Source organism: Schistocerca piceifrons, chromosome X, assembly GCF_021461385.2.
Source record: "Schistocerca piceifrons isolate TAMUIC-IGC-003096 chromosome X, iqSchPice1.1, whole genome shotgun sequence".
NCBI classification, from domain to species: Eukaryota; Metazoa; Arthropoda; class Insecta; order Orthoptera; family Acrididae; genus Schistocerca; species Schistocerca piceifrons.
In genome coordinates this window covers 493479378-493504848 of record NC_060149.1, presented here as the reverse complement: position 1 = coordinate 493504848, position 25471 = coordinate 493479378, and the positions used below count along the sequence as shown (strand labels likewise).

Below are 25471 nucleotides of genomic sequence, written 5' to 3'. Positions count from 1 at the left end.
CCATAAATTTTTACCCAACATCTTATTCATTTAAAGGTTACCCCCAACCATACCTATAAACTATAGGGTCAGGTTATAAGAATAAAAATTAGTAAATAAAGACACAATGAATAACAGTCAAAATGGCAAGCGTCGTAATTACAAACGTATTAAGTCTTCAGTAGTGATGTATAACAGTGATGACGTAAGATCCTGTGTAGAATACATTAAGAACTTCCTGAAAATAAAACTAGAGACTAGTTGGATTCCGATGGTAGGCTCAAAAGAGGAATATGTCGGAATAATTAAAAGGAATTTTGGTATTGAACTTGACATTAACAGGATTAAATTCAATCTTGCAAGACACACCGTCGCCAAGTGTTGTTTAAATCGTAAGTTGCGTGAACTTGGTCAGTTGATGAATGTGGAATATACAGAGATCATCAATGATCCACAAAGGTGGTATGACCTATTACTAGATGATAAGATCGAGATAGCTAATGTCGTCATCATCAGTGAAGAACTTCTTTTGGTTAGTTACGAAAAAATGAAAGAGAAAACAAAGAACACAAAAAAGATGAGGAAATAAAAAATGTATGGTAACCACTCTGTCGTACAATGCTGAGGTTCTGGGTACGTTTATTTTGTACGCGGTCAGAAAGTAAGATACAGAACGCCATACGGCGGCGGTCAAGATTGTGTTAGAGATACGCGATTTCCGCAATCTGCAGTGAAGGTCAGTTTGGCGCCTGTGACGTGACGTAATCTCAGTACACTTCACCAACTACGTTTCTGTCGCCGGCGTGGTGGCTCAGCGCGTTCGGTCAGAGGTCTGGCCAGCCTCTGTAATAAATAAACTGAGTAACATTTTCATCGTGGAATTTTGAGTGACGTCATGAGACGTCCGCGCAGATCCGCTCTCCCTCATCAGCCAAAGATGCATGGGACGAGACGTGGAAACAAAGAGGAAAAACCCTGTGGGGCAGAAGATGGACGACGACAACGACGATGATGATAGATGAAAAGACCCCACAGGGTTCCTCGGCGCCGAGGTTTTGCTGTTTTAAACAATTTTTAGTAACCCAATATACTCAAAATGAGAAAACTTCTGCAGTTGGGCCAGAAAAAGAAGAAAAAACGAGTAAAAATCATTTTTTTGAATAAATATAAAGTAAATAAATAATAATGAGTAATCAACTAGTACCTCCTTGTAGCACGACGAGGATAATAACAGGCGGCGACAAACCAGCAGTACTTCCTTTTGATTTAAATAAGGTGCCACAAAACATAAAAGGTATCGTTTTTGACTATCTAAGAAGGCTTCAGTACCTACAGCTGACAGTTATGGATATAGTGGAAGACAATCGTGATCTCTGCAAAATAGGTGAAAGCATATCACAACTCGAACAAGAATTTGAAAAGCTGATAGCTGGACTCATTGAAAGACCTTAGTATCTATTCAAATATTGTATTTTTAATGGTACATTAAACCATTAAAAGTAAAAATCTATACAATCTTTCACGATACAACGTTATCTTTATTTAACCAAGTATTATGCGAGCTATCAAATCCTAACCATTTGACATAAACTTTATCTCCTTTCCTTTTCAAAATCTTTTCAACGAGATACATATCTGGATAATCAGTTTTCTGAATCTCATATTCGTAAAAGCTTCCTTTAATTTCTTCGCCATCTAATGCCTTCAATTTGTATGTAATCGGATCTGAATATATTACATCATCAATTATAAATAATTCTGTCGACCAGTTGGCTGTATACCCTTTCTCAAACAAACCTTTCAGTTTACTGATTCTTACTTTGTCACCCACTTTATATTTCGGCTTTACAACAGTGTATTCCACATCCTTAAGCAACTGTTTTTCGTAGGCTTTATTAACATTCTTGGGTTTCATTTTTATGGTTCTGTGTGTTGTATTATTGTAATCATTAATTAACTTTGGTACTAACTCAACCCACTTATAATTTCCTTGAAGGTCGAATTGTTTCCACATCTTTTCTTTCAAAGTTCTGTTAAATCTCTCTACTACAGCGGCTTTCATTTCTGTAAAAGTGGAATAATGATTGATACCACACCTTTTCACCAACTCTTTAAAGTCTTTATTGTAAAATTCTTTGCCATTATCGGTTTGCACATTCTTTGGTACCCTCAGTTTTAAAATTAATTTGAAGGCCTCAGCAACATTCTTACCCGATTTGTCTTTAACAGGAACTGCCCAACCAAACTTTGAAAACACGTCAATAACTGTTAATAGATACATGTATCCTTTATTGATTTTAGACACTCCCTTAAGCTTTCCAGAGTCCATTTCAACCAAGTCAGCTTGCCACAAATCATCTATACCTTTAGTTATAACCCTACTTCTCGGAAAATTTTTTCTCATTGGGGCGTGTAGTTCGTTTACAATACCTGCACGAACAGATGGTTGTTTCTTAGGAACGTTACCTCCTACATTTTCTACATCTTTTTTTTTACAAATCTACTTTTCCTGCTTTTACACTCACCACAAATTCCTTCGATCCTGTGACGGCCGTTTTCCGTCACAACTCTCTGAGGATGAAGTGTGTTAGTAAACCTTTTACACTTTAAACACCAAATATGATAGTCGTTCATTTATTATTTAAAAAATCATATTTTAAACAATTTAAAATGTTTCTTATCGGTACACATTTTTTAAAGATCCAAACGATCGTTAAAAAATAATATTAACACCCCTCAAATTAAGTCTCTAAATCCTCGACAACAGGTGTCAGTTCACCGTAAATTAGAAATCTAACGTTAACAGGTACGGTTTTAACAGTATCTTTGAGTCTTACAGTGAGAAAATTTCCTTCATTCATTGTTATTGAATGGTTTCCACCATTAATTAGATGCATTTTATCATAAACACTTACTGCCATATCAAAGTCCTTAGTTGACAGACGTTCATTGGCATTTTCACCAATTGCAATGACTCTTCTTAGCTGAAATTTGTACTCAAAGGTGTGCATTTTTTGTTCGACACCTGTTACAAACGTGAATTCAATTGTTTGTTTATCAAATAATCTACTCTCAGACTCCTCAATATACGGTTTCAAATCTGCTTTAGTAAAATAATCTGAAAGTGCTTTTTCAATCTCCTTCTTACTGTAATAATTACTGAACCGTGTTAGAAGTGTAGTGTATTGTGCACTACTCTCTTCAAGTTTTGTTTGCACATATTTTTTATTAACTACATCCATATCATCAACAGGATCATCGACGTTGACTAATCTTCTACCTAGAAAATTAATATAATGCTTTGATTTCTTCAACACATCTGTGAAATATTTTTGAAATTTCATCAAGCTCTTTTCGACACTTTTTATCTTAGCTAACTCTTCTGCCGTCATTTGAAACGTTACATCAGTAGCTACAGCTAGTTTATTCCCAAAAACGTCCATTTATTACATTCAAAATTTCGTTAAAATTCCACCCATCTGTAAATAGCTTCAGTACCAGCATACACAGGTGACCGCAAATATACACGTCATAATACTGTATTCTTTCTGAGTTGTAGAATATGTTCTTTGAACCTAGGTAGCGGACCAGTTCGTTAGGTACATTTCCTCAAAATGAATCAAAAACAAATTTTTCGTCGCTTTTTTTGAAGTAACAGATCCAGTGTGAACCGGTATGCTTAGACGAATCTAAATTAACAATTCCTGATTCGTACTTTAATGGTTTATTAGGTGACTCATCAATCATGTAAATACCTCTGAAAGATTCAATTTTCAAATCTTTTGCTAATTTAACTATGTCAAAGTTGCTTAAAGCATGAGGGTAGTCTGCGATTATTTTTTTGAACTTTTTTTTTTTCATTCCAGATCCCTTCTTTTCCATTGCTAGATTGTGTCTCTTCTGTTCAGCCAATTCTGCATCCTCCTTCTGTTTTTTGTGAACGGCACTTGTAATGGCCGCAGCACCACCTGCTAAAGAACCGAAGTATCAACGGTAGGAACCAACCTTCGTGTTCTCTCAACCCAGAGCCCTTTTTCTTATTGAGCAGGTGATGATACATTTTTTTCAAGACGGGTATAGCAATTGTCAAAAGTAGACTACCGCCTTTACCAGTCTTTGTTGATTTTTGCTTCTTCTGAGTTTCTGTGAGATAAGCATCTAGAAAATCATGGTTTTTCAGTTCTTCTCGGGTAAACTTAATTTTCACTCCTTTTGGTTTCGTTTTACCGTCAGGTAAAACAGTATAGTCAATATTAAAGCTTCTCATTTATTAACTGTATCAGTTTATTTTTTCTACAAACCAAAACCGTTTGCATCGTCTTCCAAACCCATACCCAGTTTTCTTTTCCCAAACATTATTCCAGCAACAGCTGTGGAAGCTAATCTCTCTCCAAGTGAAGCATCTTTGCTGAACATCCTTTCCTTTGCAGCTTTTTGTAGTTCTTTGTCAGCTACGTGTCTATTCTCCAAATCCTTATGATCCCTGTAAGCAGTGTCATGTTGTTTACAAGCTTCGTCTAAAGGATTGATTCCTGCATCTCCTCTAGCTAATCTTTCTTCTAATTTGGTGCCAGGGCCGCAGTAGTTGTATCCAGGAAGGTGCAATTCAACCGGGAGATTATTAATTAGCGTGTTCACTAAACCTTTCCCATGTTTTTCTGACTTCCAGAAGGTGTGAGGGAGGTTGTTTAGAAATCTAATTAGGTAAGGTATCCCCTTTGGATTATCGATAATAAAGTCATTAAACTTATTACTGAGCATTTTAGTTATTGTAACTTTTTCATTGTGGTAGTTGTTGTTCCCTGCATTTTCTTCACCGTGGATAACCATAAGTCTATCAATTAAGTGCCGGACGTCACCCATCCAGATGTATTCAATTGGTCTGTCACTGTATTTCTTAACGAAACCATTTCCAGTCTTTGACCTCTTTAGTGCTTTATATATAGGTTTGATTAATCTATTATATTTTTCACTCACACTCGATTTAGGTCCTTTCGTGGGATCGTTGTTCTGATATATAGCATTTGTTAATTTTAATATGTCCACATAATTATCATGGTCATCAAGCTGTATGGTATCATGTACATCTTTTTGTGTTAGAAGATTCATTAACCCTTTAGTAGCTTTAATTCGTTTATCCTTGATGATAATGTCGTCATTCTGAAAATTAACTTCTGAATCACCAATATAATGCTTAGCATTATCGAATCTTAAACCAAATACCTTATCATGCAGACCTCCTAAGTACTTGGATACTAAATATGTTGTTGCATAATTGGTTATAGCAGCCTTTGGTGTACTAGTTAATTCACCCTTCCTGATCATCCTTTCCCTTTCATTCGCTTCAATATCTGCTAAGGTTGATTCTAATCTTTGTTTTGTATTTGGAGAAATATCACTGTCATCTTTGTCTTTAAATATACTCTTTTCAAATGACGTTTCATCGGGTGTTGAGGGAATAGGAAACATGTCTTCGAAATCTGTTTTTTTATATGGAACCAGCTGCTTTTCTACTTCTCTGTTTAGTTCTATTGCTTTTATTACATTATCACCTAAACCCTCCAATTCTCCCTTAACCTCTTTAATTGCATCGATAACAGGCTGGTCTTTTTTATTATACTTTTCATACTCTGTTATTGGTTGCTTCTTCCACGATTTAAAACCTTCCCTGAGTTCTTCAAACTTTTTTCTGTTCTTCCGCGCATTCTTAATAGCATCAGGATTATATTTTGCAAACATCTTTATTATATGTGATTTTTTATAGTAAACGTAAGCGTTGAGCGTTAAGCGTTAAGCGTTAAGCGTTAAGCGTTAGACGGTAGGCATTGGGCGTTAAGCGTTAGACGTTCGGTAGACGTTGGGCGTTAAGCGTTGGACGTTAAGCGTTGGACGTTAAGCGTTAGACGTTAAGCGTTGGTCGTTCATCAGTTTAAGAATGTTTTGATCTTATTTCTGTACTTACCATCACTAGATTTACATGTTAAGTCTAGCGTTATGAAACCAAAATCGTCTTCATTCCAACAGTTACTACACATGGTTTTGAATTCTTCATATCTCATATCACCGCCAACAAATTCGTTAAATATATGATTTAGATTCCTATTGTCTTGTCTAACCACGTTCAGGAAGTTCAGATTATCGCGAACCAGTTGTTTCGGTATCTTGGTGTATGTTTGTGCTAAGTAAAAACAGTCTACTCCTTTGTGCTTTCCTCTGGTGAAATATTCCCTAACTACACTCCTGGAAATTGAAATAAGAACACCGTGAATTCATTGTCCCAGGAAGGGGAAACTTTATTGACACATTCCTGGGGTCAGATACATCACATGATCACACTGACAGAACCACAGCACATAGACACAGGCAACAGAGCATGCACAATGTCGGCACTAGTACAGTGTATATCCACCTTTCGCAGCAATGCAGGCTGCTATTCTCCCATGGAGACGATCGTAGAGATGCTGGATGTAGTCCTGTGGAACGGCTTGCCATGCCATTTCCACCTGGCGCCTCAGTTGGACCAGCGTTCGTGCTGGACGTGCAGACCGCGTGAGACGACGCTTCATCCAGTCCCAAACATGCTCAATGACGGACAGATCCGGAGATCTCGCTGGCCAGGGTAGTTGACTTACACCTTCTAGAGTACGTTGGGTGGCACGGGATACATGCGGACGTGCACTGTCCTGTTGGAACAGCAAGTTCCCTTGCCGGTCTAGGAATGGTAGAACGATGGGTTCGATGACGGTTTGGATGTACCGTGCACTATTCAGTGTCCCCTCGACGATCACCAGTGGTGTACGGCCAGTGTAGGAGATCGCTCCCCACACCATGATGCCGGGTGTTGGCCCTGTGTGCCTCGGTCGTATGCAGTCCTGATTGTGGCGCTCACCTGCACGGCGCCAAACACGCATACGACCATCATTGGCACCAAGGCAGAAGCGACTCTCATCGCTGAAGACGACACGTCTCCATTCGTCCCTCCATTCACGCCTGTCGCGACACCACTGGAGGCGGGCTGCACGATGTTGGGGCGTGAGCGGAAGACGGCCTAACGGTGTGCGGGACCGTAGCCCAGCTTCATGGAGACGGTTGCGAATGGTCCTCGCCGATACCCCAGGAGCAACAGTGTCCCTAATTTGCTGGGAAGTGGCGGTGCGGTCCCCTACGGCACTGCGTAGGATCCTACGGTCTTGGCGTGCATCCGTGCGTCGCTGCGGTCCGGTCCCAGGTCGACGGGCACGTGCACCTTCCGCCGACCACTGGCGACAACATCGATGTACTGTGGAGACCTCACGCCCCACGTGTTGAGCAATTCGGCGCTACGTCCACCCGGCCTCCCGCATGCCCACTATACGCCCTCGCTCAAAGTCCGTCAACTGCACATACGGTTCACATCCACGCTGTCGCGGCATGCTACCAGTGTTAAAGACTGCGATGGAGCTCCGTATGCCACGGCAAACTGGCTGACACTGACGGCGGCGGAGCACAAATGCTGCGCAGCTAGCGCCATTCGACGGCCAACACCGCGGTTCCTGGTGTGTCCGCTGTGCCGTGCGTGTGATCATTGCTTGTACAGCCCTCTCGCAGTGTCCGGAGCAAGTATGGTGGGTCTGACACACCGGTGTCAATGTGTTCTTTTTCCATTTCCAGGAGTGTATATCTTGGTTCTCCAAAATAAAATCATCAAATATCACAACTGAATTTTCCGTACATTCATCTAAAGGTATGATATCTTCGTTGTTGTCAATGAATGAGGCTACTTTTATATTTGTTTTTTCTTCTAGTTTGTCACACATTTTCATTAGTTCTTGATACTTTGATTGATCTAGACTTTTTGAATATATATATATACATGATTTACTTTGTCCCAGTTCAATCACCCTGGTGCAAGAAGGTAATTGTCGTTCATTAGTGTTGTTTTACCACATCCGCTTGGACCAATAACTCCACAACGTATCGAATTAGGTAAAAGCTTCCCATGCTTCACTTTTCTTTTTCTTTCTGGTATTCTAACTTTAGGTTCCCAGTCTGTCAAAAAATGCTGGTGGTGTTGATATTGATGGAACTCGTCCAGAAGAGGGAAAAGTAACAATTACGGGTATGGAAATAAGAATGCCTGTAGTTAAATATGAGCCAACTTACGAGCTTGAACTAAGAGATAAAATATTTAAAGAACCTAAAATGCCCATTTCATTCTTTGAACTACAGACTCAGGAGATAGCACGCATTAGTGGTAGGAGGAACTTTGAGATTGACATTACTGACTACTACACATCCCTAGAATTTGATATGCCTTACTTTATTTTTGTTGTATTCCAGACTAACCGGAAAGGTAACCAAGAAAGGGATTCATCTTAGTATGACCACGTTCATCTTCAAAACATTTGCCTGAAAAATGGTAGAAACGAAATATTTCCTGAAGAGGTGTGGAACATTAATCCTCCTTCAACTTACTTTAAGGCATACAACACATTCTTAGATTTTAAGCGGATAACCGAGTTAAAATCTGATTCAAAAATCAGTCCTTACAGTTTCATTAATTTGTATCCAATTTATGTTATTAATATGACCAAAAGGAGAAATGTTGTAGCAACAAACAAAACAAGTATGAAGTTGAGTGCAACTTTTAATGATAATATACCTGAAAACACTACAGCTTATGTTGTTATGTACACCAAAAAGAATTTGATCTATGATGCAAAGCACGGAATAGTAAATGAAAGCTTTTAGATTGTCTGTCTAATTGAAGTATTTTTAATTCCTGTAAGGGCATTAAAAATTATATGAATTCTATGATGTCTTGGCTTTTGGTCACCTGTCATACCTTTATATACCAATTTCAGTCTTATAATAGATCTAAAGTCTTCCCAACTCAGGATTTTGTTGTACCTTTCAGGCAAATTAACTTTAAATTGGGCATCGAGTTCTAAAATGTATCCGCTGCCACATTTCATTGTCTTAAACTCTACATCTGTAATAAGATATTCATAACCTATTTCAAGATCTCGCAAATTAGTAAACGATATTTTCTTATTGAAACTATTGAGTTTTAGTAGAAGTTGATGTTGTTGGCTGTTCATTTATTATATGGAAAATTTCAATTAAGAATTCATTTGTTCTAACAGGGTAACTGTATTTTTTAGAGTACTTATTATTTCAATGAAAGAAGATGACTGCTTAGGACAATTTATTTCAAACAGAGAAAGATCCATTTACCCAGCTCTAACTACAGAATTAGTAAATTCACTGTACTCATAGAATGTTTTCCCTTTGAAGAAATATAACAATCCATTTGTATATCTAAAATGCTGAATCAATGCTTGGAGGTATTCCTGGAAATTCTCTTGTTATTCTTCCATATCTTCTGCTTATTCCCTTACATTCGTCAACTTCTATATAGTAAACATCGTCAAAAAATATGAAACTCTTACCAGAATAGGAATGTATTGCTGTGTGTGACACTACATTTTTTCTTAATGAAAGGTTTGTTAATAATTGTGGATAACCATATTTTAGCTTGAAGGATGGAATTTCCATTACATACAGTTTGTTATCAATGAATAAAACAACATCTCCAGATGGTCTTTGATAGGCTGCAGTAATATTTTTAAAGCCTTTGGGAAGAAATGTTAACCAATCACTTATGAGTTGTGGTTTAGTGTGCACATTTAAATTATCCAAATCCATCACCCAAACCCAATTTTCATAGTACATGTACAGAACCTTATCAACAATTAAAAAGAGTTTTATTTTCTTATTCAGTTTGCATAGTTCTGGAGGATCTGAATCTTCTTCCACTTCATCATTATCGTCATTAGATTCATCTTCATCTTGTTTTCCATACAAACTTTGTATTCCAAGAATATCGTCTTTACTTAGTTCAATATTTGAACTATTGTACATTGGATACATAATTGATGTATTCATAGTTGAATGAGCAAGTCCTAATGTGTGACCAATTTCATGAACTAAAACTGCATAAAAGTTTATCTTTTCCTTTGGAGTGTTTGTATCGATCTCAAAATACCAGTCTTCATCTTGGTCCATATGAATTTCTACAGCATTGTTATTAATATCTGGATAAAATGCATGACCTAACACACCTCCTGTGCCATCAACGGTTTTGAGCAAAAGTGTTGACCACTAGTTTCATTCCTGTGTAATCGTCTTTTATTTGAAATAATAATGTCACTGTTCGATTGGTCTTCTTCAAAAGTTAAATCTGTATGTTCTTTCCAAGTATTAAAAGCTATTTCAGTTAATTCTTTCATTCTTTTTGATGAACCTGCGTAATACCATTTAATATTTTTCTTATTCCATTTATCAATATGTGAAGTAAAAGATAGTGCATGATCTTCAACGCCACATCTAGGTCTCCTTATCAGTTCTAAAGTTTCATCACTTATTTCACCTGTGGGTTTCAAATTAAACTTTTCTTGAAATAGTATTAGTGCATTCCTTATATCTGAAAGTTCTGGAATATTTGTAGAATCTGGTTCAAAGAAATCAAAATCATGTAAATATTTGATTACTTATTCATTAGCAGAGACAACTCCACATAATATTAAAGTTAGGACGATTGTTTTCATTTATTATTGGTATATTTAATTACTTTTTAGTACCCCCAGGGTAGAGTGTCAATTATTCCATCTGTCTCCTTCAAGACCATTCGTTTGTCGTAGGTCACTTTGAACTCCTTTTCCACACCCTTATTGACAAGTTTTTTTGTTTTCTTATTCCTGGTTATCATTTTGTTGTTTGTAGTTATACTGTCACTTTCGCCATGTATTAGTTCACCCATTGTTTCTATGTTAATTTTCTAACTATTTTCATAGTTGAGACTGAACCCTTTTACTTTGGTACACTGGCTGCCTTTGTGAGAGTAGTAAGCATAGCTTTTTGGGGCTGTACTTAACCATTCAATAATGGTATCATCTTTGCCAAGTTCATCAGTCCATTCGCCTAGCATGCACCCTGTCTCAACTGTGTTTGTTCCATCATCGATGTAGACTACACTATCAGTATCGTAGTAGACAACTTTATCCCCAAGGCGATCAAGCATTTCGTATAATCTTATCCTGGCATTAGATGTTGTGAAAGCTGCAATAAATATATTTGTAGCTGTACTATCCTCGATGTACTCATTAGTATACTTGTAGCTAACCTCAATCATATCTTCATTGATGAAGATGACATTAGATATCTCTATCTTATCATCTAGTAAAAGTTCATACCACCTTTGTGGATCAGTGGTGAACTCACTTTGTGTCAAATTTTGTCCTTGGCCGAATTTACGCCACAAAGAGTTTAGGCAGATCTTGGCGACGGCACGTTTTCCAGGGTTGGGTTCAATTCTCTCAATGTCGAGCTCAATGCCTTGTTTTTCTTTAATGGTTTGGACGTATTCCTCTTTTGTTTCGAAATCATCCTCCCAAGGACTAGCTTCCAACTTGATTTTCATGAAAGTCCTAATGTAGTCCTTGAACAGATCGTTGCTCGTCTGAGGGAAGTGCCACACCTCGTAAGTTTCAAGTATCTTGTAGCCCTTTTCAATAGCCTTATTCAGTTCAACCGTAGACCATGTGCCTGCAAAAGCTCTATCTTCATCCGTATGGTTACAATGCCCTACCTTTTCCTCAGCACACCTCACGCACAGAGCGAATACCAGTTGTTCCTGCTTAATCGGTAGGACAGGATGATAAAGACCTTTTGGAGATAGTACCTGGCATTTGACCAAACCAAACCATTCCTTGTTGTATTCTACTGGTTTGAATATTTTAAGGGGGTGACCTACAGGGTACGTATCATAAAACATAACTGTTGGATACAAAGAGCATATGTCTATATACCGCATTATCTTCGCAGTCGCTTTTAGCTTTGCGGCATTTGTTCGCCCACCAAAAAAGGCGTCTCTAGGCATTAAAGGTTCCACAACGTTGATCGTTTTATTTAGGGCTTCTTTGTAAGCTCTAGATTTCTTCCACTCGCAAGACCACACCTCAACTACGTTGTAGCCCGCATTTCTCAGTGTATTAGTCCGGTCCATTGTTTTAGTAAATAAATCGTCCATGGTTTCATTGTTTACACTATTGATTGTATCGGGGTTGTAGCAGTCGGGGCATCCGTGCCAGAAACAGCCATGGTATTGGTAAACTGTTTTAGTTTTGGGATTGTAACCGTCAACTTTTGCGCCGCATATCGCCACTTCACCACCATTCAATGCATGGCGTACACTTTCGAAGGTATTTAACCAGGCTATGGATTCTTTACTAAACATTTCCTTCTTATCCTCTTTCACGACTGCAATAGTATTTTGTTGGAGGAATTTCGATCTGTAGATAGGCATACAAACACTAGCGATGGTTATGTATTGAAAAGGATCTATATTGGCGATTTCTAAGAATATCTTCCTAAATTCAAGGCACCCGCGTCTAAGAATATCGACGTCTGAGTGACAATACTCAGACAGTTCCTTGCTGAAGTCAAACGTGTAGTTTTCTTTAACCCTGTCAGCGTGCCATTTCAAAAAGTCTTTACGCTGGCTTTCTTTCATCGTGTTGACACCAAAACATTTTGTGGATGGTATAGGTCCTACGTAATTTTGATTCCCTTTTGAATTGAAAAAATGCGGAAAGTATCCTTTTTTAAGTTCTTTAAGGCCAAACGTTTTCGGAAATGAAGCTAGAGCGCCTTGAACAAAATTAATGCTATCGATTATCCTGAGTCTCAAACTCGGTATTGCGAGCTGCATTATTTTAGATCCTGCGTATATAGTCTTTGGTCTTATCCCATTTTTAACACAGTATTGTAGAATAAAGTACGAGTCGTAACCTTTAGAATTATAAGCAACACAAGTAAACCCTTTGTGTGCATCACTAACAAGCCACTCACAAAATTCTTCATTTGAGGCGAAATCACATCTATTTCCATCGAAGCTGTGAACAGCTATATAATTAGGGTTGTGTACACCAGTGTCTTGCTCAGCTTCGTAATCGAAAAAGTAGTATTTTTCAGTGTAACTACAGTTACCATGTTTCTTCTCCGATTTTCCATTGCAAGTGCAATCTTCTTCACAGATACCACCCTTATTGGCTTTGGGATACATATAACACTCATGGTCAGTAATCTTCACGGCATCCTGACAATTTTTGCACCATACGTAACCACAACGATGCCTCTTTTCCCTTAGACAGATTTTATTGCAAGTTTTGCACTTGTAGACTACCTTACAAACTTCTTCGTGGTTTTTGAAACAATAATGGCTAAAACATTTTCTATTACACTTATTGCAATATAATCTAACACGTTCTTTACCCGTAATTTTCTTGTGTTGTGGTCCTTTGCACAAATTACATACTTCGTTCTTGGCCTTTTTACACTTGTGTAGAACTTTGTTGTTATAAGGTTTGTCACACTTCTGACAGTAGTACGAGCTTCCAAGAAAGGCTTTAATGTTATTTATTGCGTCATAGTGATTGTTGTGGTGGTATAGGTAGATGACAGTGTCCCTTTCTTTTCCTGAATGAATGACCGTGTTGAAATGAGCAGCAGAAACAACCTTAATTAGAACATTCAAAAACTCTTCAGCATCCTGGATATCTTCTAAGGTGAACATATCTTCGCAGTTCTTCCCCAATCTGATGCATAGTTCTTTAGCCAACTCTTCTTGCAAGTTTCTACCTTTCCTTATATAGATTAATTCGTTACTAGTGAGTTCCCATTCAAGAATGATGTTTGTTTCATATGTCAAAGCCGTAACTATAGCTCTAGGTCCGCACATATTGTCCTTATTATCTATTTTGTTAACGCATCTTTTAGTATTAACGTCTTTATTAAGGTTGACTACTTTTTCACCTTTCCCACCTCTGGGTATTTTATAAACTTGAAATTCAAATCTGGTTGAATTTATATCTACATTTTCATTAGATGTAACAATTCTCTCAATTTGGTTAAGTATAAAAGAGGCATTGACTTTCTGATGTCTTTTAGTCGAGATTGTATGGTGAAAATTTTCATTCTCTGCCACAATCTTCATCTGATCGCCAGGACTGTAATTACTCATTTTTTTATAGCCTTTATAGTTGCATGGACGGCTGTCCTAACAGCTTTCATTTGTTCTATAGCTGTTCCTTTCAATTCTTTTACATAGATAGTGTAGTTAGTTTGCCAGATGTTGAATGTCTTAATATATGCACGTTCTCCTTCATGAATGGCGAATGTAGGTTTTTGCTCGACAAGTTTATCGAACAATTTTTGTTTAAAAGGAAAAATGTGGCCTAACTTTTGTGGTTGATATTGTTGTGTTTGATGTCGTCGTTGTCGTTGAGTGGTTCCTTCAAACAAGTCTTCAGCGAAGTTGTAGTGTCTGATTTTATCCAAACGTTCCTTCTCACCTTTTATCAAAGCCGTCAACCTATTCTTCGAATGAACCATCGAGTAACCTTTAATTCCGTTTTCCTTAGCAACCTGCTTCAGTTGGCGAACAGTCATTACTGACAGTTCTTCATTTGTATAATTAAATAAATCATTATTCATAGCCTTAGACGTTGCATTGGTCAACGCTTTGGAGAGATCCTCCTTCTTCATCTTGTAGTAGCCTTTGATTTTGAGCTCTTTAGCCTGAGCTCTTAGTTCTTTAAAAGTTGCATCATTACGACGCTTGCCATTTTGACTGTTATTCATTGTGTCTTTATTTACTAATTTTTATTCTTATAAACTGACCCTATAGTTTATAGTTATGGTTGGGGGTAACCTTTAAATGAATAAGATGTTGGATAAAAATTTATGGTTTGGGGTACCTTTAAATGAATAAGGTGTTGGAGAAATATTTATGGTTCTTTAGTACTTTCATACGTGACTTCAATAGTGTTTCAAATTTTAATGGTCTTTTGAACCATTATATGGAATTTCTTGAAATTTCATTTTTATTTTTTTGAAAAATTTATGGTTCTTTGTTACCTTTTTTAATGGCTGTATAATTAATGGTTCTTTAATACCTTAAAAAGGGATTTATCTTACATTTTGATATATATATATTTTAAATTAGTGGTTGTTCCAAACCTTTAAATTGTTCCACAAGTTATGGTTCTTTAGTACCATTTCTCAGTTGTTTTTATTTTGAAATTAATGGTTCTTTAGTACCTTAAGTTAGTACCTGTAATTTTCGATGTCATTTATAATTGATTGCTACCTTAATGGGCATATCAGGGTGATTAATGGTCACTGGGGGCCATTATTTAACCATTAATTTTATGGTATAATTTTTATGGTTGGTGGGCGCCACTTAATGGCTGTTTGGATGTTTATGGTTACTTGAACCATTATTTTTGGAGTATATATTTTATGGTTGGTGAGGACCATTATTATTTGTCTGTCCCATACGTACCCATATACTACTTCTGTGGCTGCATGGTACAGCGCCTATTAGACCGTGAGCCCTACAACAAAGTATGACTGAATAATGGTCTCTAGCATCGAAACAATGCATTACCGAACATAAGTTCATTGGACTTTTTCTGCTCCGTAACGTCTCATCGATCGATCGTTTGTTTGTACACAGTGGAAAAAATCACCCTGAGTAAAGTGTGTCGGGGTCGCGGAAAAAAGTGCAGTCGTTGTACTTCAGAAATGGAGCAATTAATCTAACGTCCAAAAGGTCATGCTCATTGGCCTTCGGGCCAAGGGTGGAAGCAATTACAATACGGCTAAGTTTATAATCTGTTCACGTGCCACTATTGTTAAAGCACACCAGGGCTGGCAATATGGTGCTACCCTAAACCGGTACAGAGGCAAATGTTGTGAACCACGGGTCATAGATGACATGGGTGAACGATGGCCTTGGAGATGTGTACGAGCGAAAAGACGTGCATCTGTTGAGCAACTGATGTCTCAGGCGAATCAAGGGGCTACCAAAAGTGTCTCCTCAACGACTGTTTATCAAACCTTGCTGTGTATGATCGTCCGCAGTAGGTGCCTGATTCATGCACCCGTGATGACTGCTATTCATCGGCGACGAACGCTGGAATTTGCACGCCAGTACCGCAAGTAGACGTCACTAAGTGGTGTCAGGCGAATTTTTCAGATGAATCACCTTTGATGCTGCACTGTACAGACGGCCATTGGCGTGTACGGCGTGAAACATCTGGAAAGAAACACCATGCAAAAATCGTCGGAATGATCTAGGCCAGAGGGAATTTCTTGAGTTATCTCGTCATTCTAGGAGGCACAATGTATGAAGACAAGTACACACCTATCCTTGAGGGCCATGTCCACCCCTATGTCCAGTCTGTTTTTCTTTGGGCTCGCAGTGTACATGCGTGCTTCGAAGAGCACCAGGAAGTGTGTGTCGTACTCCAATAGCAACCAAACTCCGCAGATTTGAGTACTATCCAGAGTCTGTGGAATCACCTTGATTGGGATGGATCCTCTACCCAGAAACCTAGCGCTCCACATTCCTGTTGGTATTTTCCAGAACCCCATTGACTCTCTTCCTGCACATATTGCAGTGCTCTACACTGCAAAAGGTAGTTATTCAGGCATTTGACAGGTGGTTACATTATGTGACTGGACAGTGTAGTAGGAACTTATTCAGTGTGTGGAATGGATTTTATTTCATGATAATCAAATTTTTTGTTATTCGTAAAAATTACTCCCACTGTATCTGCTGGTACACAATTTTCTTTTTATTTTCACTCTTATTCAGCACTTCCATCTGGGGTTTAAAGCTCGAGAAACAAATGATGACAGTTTATACCGTGTTATGATTGAAAGTTTATACATGTACAAATAGCCTGAAAACCTATCCCTTCCCTAGTGTTGATGCCTTATGATAAAACCTAGCCCTACTTCATCTCTTACTTCTATACTCATGTTTAAACTACGTTAGTCATTTAAATGACAAAACATAATTTTATAGTCGTGACAGTCTTCCACTGTCGGTCTGAAAGCATCGTATCAGTCTACAGACTATATAGTTTGACTGTTGATGACGGTAAAAATGCTTCATCTGACTGTGTATCCTCTTTATACAGGGTCAATATTAACTTTCCGGATGTGCTCTTTAGCCCGCAGCATTTTGTGACCCTCTTCCTTTCCTATGTTCTAACTGTGTCTCGCGACGAGATGAATTTGCATATGATTCTCTGGTTTTCCGCCTGGTGAGTTCGTCGAAATGGAGCGACATTTCGATAAGCGTTGCAATGCTCCGTTAATATTTTTATAATTTATCTTTAGATTAATTTTTGCGAGTATCGGACTATGCGTCTCAAGCATGGAAGCCTTACATGGAGAAAACTGTTCGTTACGAAATAACCTTGACCATCTGCCTAATAAGAATAAGTGTCTCTTACATTTTTCAAGCATTGTAGTTATTCAGTTAAGGAATGGACTGTTTCACCCTGAAATAATAACAGAACAAGTCAAATAACTTTGTTTATTGTCCCCTTAGAATGTAACACACTCACTTCGCTCATCTTGTCTCGTGTTAACAGTCATGCTTGTTCCACAATTGCACTAAAGCTGCTACTGCTACGTTGCGTTATCACAATAACTGAACATTTAATCACTCATCAGTGAAGCATTTTCATTGGCGTTCTACTATCAATATGATTTTCCACGACAGCTGATGGTTCACGAACGTCATTGTTTCAGTCATAAATCTCACAATTAATTTCTGGAGTTATTCCACGAAATAACTGACTTACTAAAGCACTTTGCTTCTACAAAACGACATAAGCATTTAAACACTTAATTATGTTTCTGCCAAATTCTTTACACTATTTATCCGCGACGCTGCGCTCTACTGCTCCGTGTGGGGGCTCAGTACCGACTCTCCTACACACACTAAGGCGGGTCGTGTCCACTAGCGATGGGGTGTTGTCATAGCACTGTGTTCTGTCAGAGGAAAGGCGCGCATGCATCGAAAGTTCCAGAGCACAGCGGTAAGTAGGGTATAAAGTATCGATACATTACCACATCAAAGTTAGCGGTACTCCTTACATCGCGGCAGTGGGTTTGATTAAAAACCCCGGGAAAAAGGTTTTTGAAAGCCTAAATAACAAGGAAAGAGAAATCCACAGAAATTTTGACCCAGAATCAAAATCCCCACTGAAACAAGTAATCGATGAATAATCCAGCAATGGTGCCCTCCTTAGATATTATACTGTAATACAATAGAAATACCACTTGCTCTTCAAATTCTCTCGTTCCTGCACCGAAAATGTCAATATTTAAATTTTTATTCATATACATGATAAGCAGGCAATGAACATACATAGAAATCAAATTTGCCGCACAACTGAGTTAAATACCAATTGTAATGTCAAAATTCCTTTCTATAGACTTCGATCAAAATAGTGCCAACTAGCAGTTAACACAACCTTTTTTAATCTGTAAACCATACAGCACATCATATTGATTAACCTTTCTCATGAATTGGATCGTGTTTGTCTTCTACTAACACATACTCCTATAAATCGACAGAAGTTACGTGTTTTGGTTGCACAGAAAAAAGCAGTATCATAAGCAAATCGTCACCTCTTAAAAACTCTACACGCTGTATACTTCTATTTAAGTCACTTTTTCCAGTTCATCATCACTGTAAACACCTTTTGAAGTAATTATGTATGACGTTTTACCTCTTTCGAATATATTTCCGTAAGCACAACAATTATAATGCCTCAGTTGTCCTTCGTGTTCAAACATTGATCAGCCTATGAAAAAGGAATATTATTATACATATAACTGCTGCTCAGTACATAGAAGAAAACAAGCTAATGCAAACATTCATTAAATGGGAACGTAATCAGTCACCGACTAATCAGTAACGTGGTAAAGAATCTTATAACAGTATCTCAATTAGAGTGCTATTACTGAAGCGATAATAATTTAAAAAGAAAAGAAGAAGAATTTATACATGTATGGCAAACAAAATGACCTCACATTCAAGCATATTAACTACCATATCATAAATAATTAGATAAAACTTTGTCTTTGTGTGGGTAATGTAAGACAGGCAATAATCTGTCGTTGGAAGTTAAAAAACATTTTTAACACAAAGAAATAAAATTTAATGATAAATTATCTGAAACAAACCCTTGCAAACACTCACTTTACGAACGCACACTCATTAACGGGTGGACGTACGAGCTGATTTTGAAGTTCATACTCCTGTTGAGGACGCCAGGTGGGCATGGCGAGAGTCAGTTATTACATAGTGACCAGCGGCGCGGCTAAAGGTCGCAGGTTCCCACGTCAGGGTAGCAGGCAGCGCGTGTTGGTTTTGGTCGCTCCAGCGCAGGGGGCAGTTTCGTGATCGGCGGCTGCGACGCCGGGCGACGGAAAATGGAAAGTAGATATGCGCAGTTCTGAGGCACCGTTAACTCTCGGTGATGGCAGTAAGGGGCGGAGTGTCGATGGGCACCGACCTCGTACTCACCACCGCGACCATCCACGCGAAGAGCATGTAAATTGTAAACACATACCGTGGCTCAGCACCTGTATGTCCGACAAGAGATCAAAACAATGCATAGTGCATAACATTCCTACTCCTCTATTCGTCTACTCGTTCAAGTGTTGCTATTATGAAATGCCAAATGAAACAAAATTTCATTGTGCACAGTAACGATAGTCTTCATTGCTGCAAGCCTCCAAATATCTGGTATATTAATACAAATAATATGAAATTACTTGACATATCACTGTTCATAAATGTTTGACAGTCATTTTATTTGAAAGTGTATCTCAGACTGTTTGCGTTCGTACAACATGCACAACGCATCATGTCAGGTCTTCCCCCTCTCTTTGCGTCTACATTTACGTTGCATAATAATGTAAATGTTCAAACCATCATACGTGACTTGAGCTCTGCTTTCTCTGCTTTGTGCCATTCCACATCTTACTTCCTTACTCCACTTCATCCTATATTTCCGTCCGTGAGTCAAGGAACCGTAACTACCATGCGCGTCCTCGCGACGATAATCACTTCTTCTCTTGTTCCCTTTGCTTACGTTTCATCTTGAATCCCGTTGGCACGCCTGCAATACAGTTCCACTTACTCGTCCAGACAGATGACCACAATCTTCCGATTTAACTACTGCGTCGTCCTGCGTTCAGTGCTATTCTCTTCATACCATACTTCAAAATACTGATTCCCTCCTAACTCATTTTCCAAAAGTTCTGTGCACATTTCTGTCTTTGATAGGATGGATTATTACAAATAAAATTTAAACTGTTCTTTTGTGATTTTAGACCAGTATTTATCCAAGAAAATCTCTTCTTCTGGCTTCCTGAACATAATATCTTCAAGTCTCTTCACATGATCTAACAAACTGTGAAATTTCTCTTCTAAATCTTGTTTTCGTTTCGAAACAGTTTGCTTCAGCTTTTCTGCAAACATAATCTTCGCATGCTCTGCCTGAATATTCTGCTGTGAAGTACATTCCCTTATCCGCTGAAAAGACATCTACATTCACACCAAAAATATTAGCATCTAATTCAGTAATATAATTGCCTGTGCTTGCGCTAGTCGTTTCGCCTCTGATTATTAGCTGGAGTGCTGGTTGACATTTTATGTTCATTCAGAGCTAGGTGTTTCAATTACCATGTCGGTATCTAAAGTTCCATCTTGTAAATCTGACTCCACAGCTAACGAATATTCCGTAAGAATAAGTGTATTATACACATCTTCACATACCTCTGAACGTTTCTCTTCTTATCTCTCTTCGAACAACTTCGCCATTTCCTCTCCAGCCTCTTCAAATGCAGATTTAATTTCTTCTACCTCTTCTTCTTCGGCCATTTACTTATAAACTTCATTTATTTCTTTTACATCTTTTACGGTTACATCTCCATTGACTCCCGCATTGGGTCGTTACGAAGGGGACAAAAATTGACCTGTTTATTAGGAAAAGATGATCACCAATGATTTCGACAGCAGATACGACACATGGATCTCTCTTTTTGTCTGGTATTTGTCACACTTCTGCTATATGTTTCTGTCAGTTTCTTTTTCTGAAATAAACTTTACCTCTGTAGCGGAGAAACTTCGCCGGCCGTTGTGGCCCAGCGGTTCTAGGCGCTTCTGTCCGGAGCCCCGCTGCTGCTACGGTCGCTGGTTCGAATCCTGACTCGGGCATGGATGTGCGTGATGTCCTAAGGTTAGTTAGGTTTAAGTAGTTCTAAGTCTAGGGGACATGACCACAGATGTTGAGTCCGATAGTGCTTAGAGCCATTTGAACCATGTTGGAGAAACTTCCGGTAGGTAATACTTTTTGCCGGGCCAGAATTATCAGTCACACCCTTTCCATCTGTAGGCAACACTTTTACAGACTTAACTTCCAGATGTGGATTATGACCTGCCTCACAAATGCAGTTGCCAATATCGCTCTTCAGCTATCCAGTATACATACCGGCTCTTCGCGTCTTACTGACTGAGAGATCAGTGGGGTTAAATATAGCGTACACTACAGAGTAAATGACTGATTCTGGTACAAAACCTTGTTCTATGGTTAGTGTATGATCAGAGATATTGTTTTCTCGCAGGATTGCCATGCCAATAAAGAATCTAGTGTAGCGTCCAAAGAGGTTCAGCGCAGGTGGGGGATTGTGAGACACCAAAGCTGTGGAGCGGGCTGTTAAGCGTCCCTGGAAAGCTGTCTGTGAGAGATCTCTCCGAGGTATGCAAGCGTCGAGTCTTTGACCGACAAAAAACTTTAATATCTCAGGAAAGTTCACACATAGTTCTTTACTAATTCAATGTTTTGCTACTTATTTAATTGCAAGGATATATCTCATATAACTTTACTTGGTATCTGAGGATTTCGTCCTCTTGTGGACAGTGCTGCATATAATTAATTTAGCTGCCGTAGATATCCGTATTCGTGCTTCGAAACGTTTCATAAAAGTCTGTAAACTACAGAAAAACGAATTACTACTTGACACTGAACCCCGATATTTCATTTTAGACCAGTAATGTTCCGAAAGTACTTAAACATTACTACAGTTTAAGATGATGGAATAATGAGGTAGTTCTACTTTGTTCTTCTTCTGTGATCTGCAGTTGGTTTACAATATGTTCGTATACATGAGTAATTGATTGTTAACTTTTTCCTTTTTCCAACAGTATGAGTACCTGAAGCTTTAAATTCCTGAACCACGCACGTTCTTCAGTCTGTCAAGACAAACACATGAATGCTAGTTCTTAACACCATGATAATTTATTTAGTCTAGCTATTTTTCGTATTATCTGAAGTACATATGAACACTTAAATACTTATGAACACTTCCTTTTTCGTGTTTCCAGTCCAAAAATTTCAAACTTTTAGAGAATTGTGTCACCCTAGAGATCAGAAACGGAGCAAGTACACGTGTAATTGCTGAAGGTTGCACACATTAGGAATTCCTTGCATATATTAGAAATCCATCCCTCTCACTACAGTTCCATGTATATGATGAGTCTAAGAAGGTGAAGTTACGGTTTATCCTACTTCGGTGCTGAAGCGTGTCGGAGTGTAAAGCAAATCTGTACATAGTACGGAAGTTGAATACACGATCTTGCTGTTGTAAAGCAGCATTGACAGGATGAAAATGAGCGATTGCTGGGATCAGGTGGCCTCCAACTTGTCTGTGATTTGTGATGCTGCGAAGGTTGTAAGAGGAACATTTAGCGATGTAGTATATATAATTACAGTTGTGGTCCATGAGAGGAAAGTGATCTCTGGAAAAAGTTCGACGTTGTAGTCAACGCTTCATACGAAAAGCATACAATGTTGGTCCTGTGCACACAAAATGGTTGTATTCTTGTTTAACCCACTTTGACCATGGGAAAACGTACGTGCTCCGAGAAACGAAAATATGGCGAAATCTAACGTCATTGTTATGGTTCCTGGTACAAAAAATGCGCAATTGCGTATTTTTTTGGTCATGAAAACTAGCGCTATTGGGCTAATTGGGAGTTGTGTAGCTTATCACTCATTTCTGAAAACTTTTCGAAAATTGCTGTAAATTTATTTGAATAATTAATTACCATTTAGGGAGCACACTTCATCCTCATGTCCTGTTTTCTTGCACCGTCGATACAGACGCTGCAACGTGTTAAAACTGTATCTGTGTCAACGTAATTGTTAGATAGTCTTGAATGAAGAGTAAATATTAATTTACAACTGTATGTGAAAAATGTTATAAAAAACGTAAGATGCGACCATAGGCCCTGCCAGGTAAATCGGTACCGATCGACTGCAGTGTCATCCTCTGCCAATGACGTCATTGGATGCGGTACGGAGGGGCGTTGATTCATCACACCACTCTATTCTCACGTTCGTTGTCAGTTTCGGTGACATGGAGCCACTATTATTCATTCAAGCAGCTCCTCAGCTGTCATAACGAGGCACCCCGTTCCAGTCGTCCCAGTCCTCCCCATGTCAGGGAGACGTGCTGACCACTTGTGTATGTGTATAAATAGAACAAAATTTAGTGGTAACCGATCAGTCGCGGTATTGGTATACACTAAGGTGACAAAAGTTGTGAGAGACCTCCTGACATTGTGTACGACCTCCTTTTGCTTGTGGTTGTGCAGCAGCTCGACGTTGCGAGACGTCAACAAGTCGCTGGATGTCCCTGCAGAAACACTCAGCCATGTTGCCTCTATAGCCATAAATAACTGCGAGAGTGTTGCAGGAGCAGGATGTTGTCCACGAACTGTCTTATAGATTACGTCCTATAAATCTTCAATGGGATTCATGTTGGGCTATCCGGGTGCCCAAATGATTCGCTCGAATAGTCCAGAATGTTCGTCAAACCAATCGCAAACAGCTGTGGCCTGGCGACATGACATCATTGTTTGGGAACATGAAGTCCATGAATGGCGGCAAATTGTGTCCAAGTACCCGAAAATAACGATTTCGGATCAACTGTACCAGAGGACCCAATCGATTTCTCGAAAACACAACCCACACCATTAAGGAGCCACCACCAGCTTGCACTTTGTTTTGTTGACGACTTGGGTCCATTGATTCGTGGGCTCTGCGCCACACTCGACCCTATAATCAGATGTTACCAACCGAAATAGGGACTCATCTGATCAGGCAACAGTTTTCTAGTCGTCTAGGGTCCAACCGATATGGTCATGATCCAGGAGGCGCAGCATACGATGTCGTGCTGTTAGCAAAGGCACTCGAGTCGGTCGTCTGCTGCGATAGCCCATTAACGCCAAATTTCGCCGCACTGTCCCAGCGGATACGTTCGTCGTACGTCGATATTGATTTCTGCGATTATTTGATGTTTCCTGTGTGTTAGCACTGACAACTCTATGCGAACGCTGCTGCCCTCGGTCGTTAAGAGAAGGCCATCGGGCACTGCGTTCTCCGCGTTGAGCGGTATTACCTGACGTCTAGTACTCTCGGTACAGTCTCGAAACTCTGGATCTCGGAATATAGTATTCCCTAACGATTTCAGAAATGGAATGTCATGCATCTAGCCCCAGCTACCACTTCGCGTTCAAAGTCTGTCATTTCCCGTCGTGTGGCATAATCAGCAGAACCAATGACAACTCTATCAGTATAGTGCATTTTTTACCTTGTGTACGTGATACTACTGGCATCTGTATATGTGTATATCGCTATCCCGTGACTTTCGTTCCTATGTGTGTAGTAATCGTCATAGCAACTGTGTCGTGTGAAGCGGCAGTGCCGCGAGTCCTCGGTGATACTTGCGAACTCGTGTACATGCTCTCCTTTCTTATCTGGTATAGTCCACTTCTACACGACAACGGACTCATGTCCTGAGTTTTCAGCTAAATGGTCAGCGGCGAAGCCTGTTAGGTGGAGTCACACGGGATACGGAGTCAGCGAGTTCGAATATGACGTCACAGGACAGCTGGCTAAAGTGAAATGAGCATTCAGAGTTCATTTCTAATCTCTGATTGGCCCTTTGGTGTTGGTAGAGATAGTTCAATCTACTGCCATGTGATTGGTACATAAACCCAAAGTCACCCATCTGGAAGAAATGGTAGTAGTACAAAATTCTCTCTTTGTATCATAGACGCAGATGCAAAACGTAGTTCCTGTTTTTCTTGTTTTGGGACATTCACATTCAGCAACGTCCTTGCAGATGTAATTAATAACACAATAAACAACTGTCCAACAAGCACCTAAAGTCCGTGAAAAAGGCTCAACGACGTTGTCTTACTGATGTGTTATCCTTTGACGCAAGGTGTCATTTGGACATCCGTATGTCGACTTTTATAATTTTAGGCACTGCTTCACGTTCAGATATCACCTGACGCGGTTGAGCCAGGCTGCCCCAGGCCCAGAACAAAGATAAATTCCTCGTCAATATCGGCAATCCAGTCTGTATTGTACATGTGTCAGCTGCAGACGCTGACAACAAAGCTGCGGAGGTGGACACCATACTCACACTTCACTGCAACTTTGTGTCGCCTTAATTACTTATAATTCTTGAGACAGTCCTCTTCGGCAGTCCTTGTGGAAGAAAAGAT

The 25471-nt window shown here is 39.1% G+C and overlaps 1 protein-coding gene across 1 annotated transcript; it reads right to left on the bottom strand.

Moving 5' to 3' along the window:
• Positions 1-10798: 10798 nt before the first annotated feature.
• On the bottom strand, positions 10799-12049 carry LOC124722458. The gene has a single exon (XM_047247616.1). The coding sequence runs from the start codon at positions 12047-12049 to the stop codon at positions 10799-10801; it is 1251 nt and encodes a 416-aa protein (XP_047103572.1).
• Positions 12050-25471: the final 13422 nt, after the last annotated feature.

Excerpts from the sequence above, each read along its gene's own strand:
- LOC124722458 (XM_047247616.1), bottom strand. The coding sequence starts at position 12,049 with ATGGACGATTTATTTACTAAAACAATGGACCGGACTAATACACTGAGA.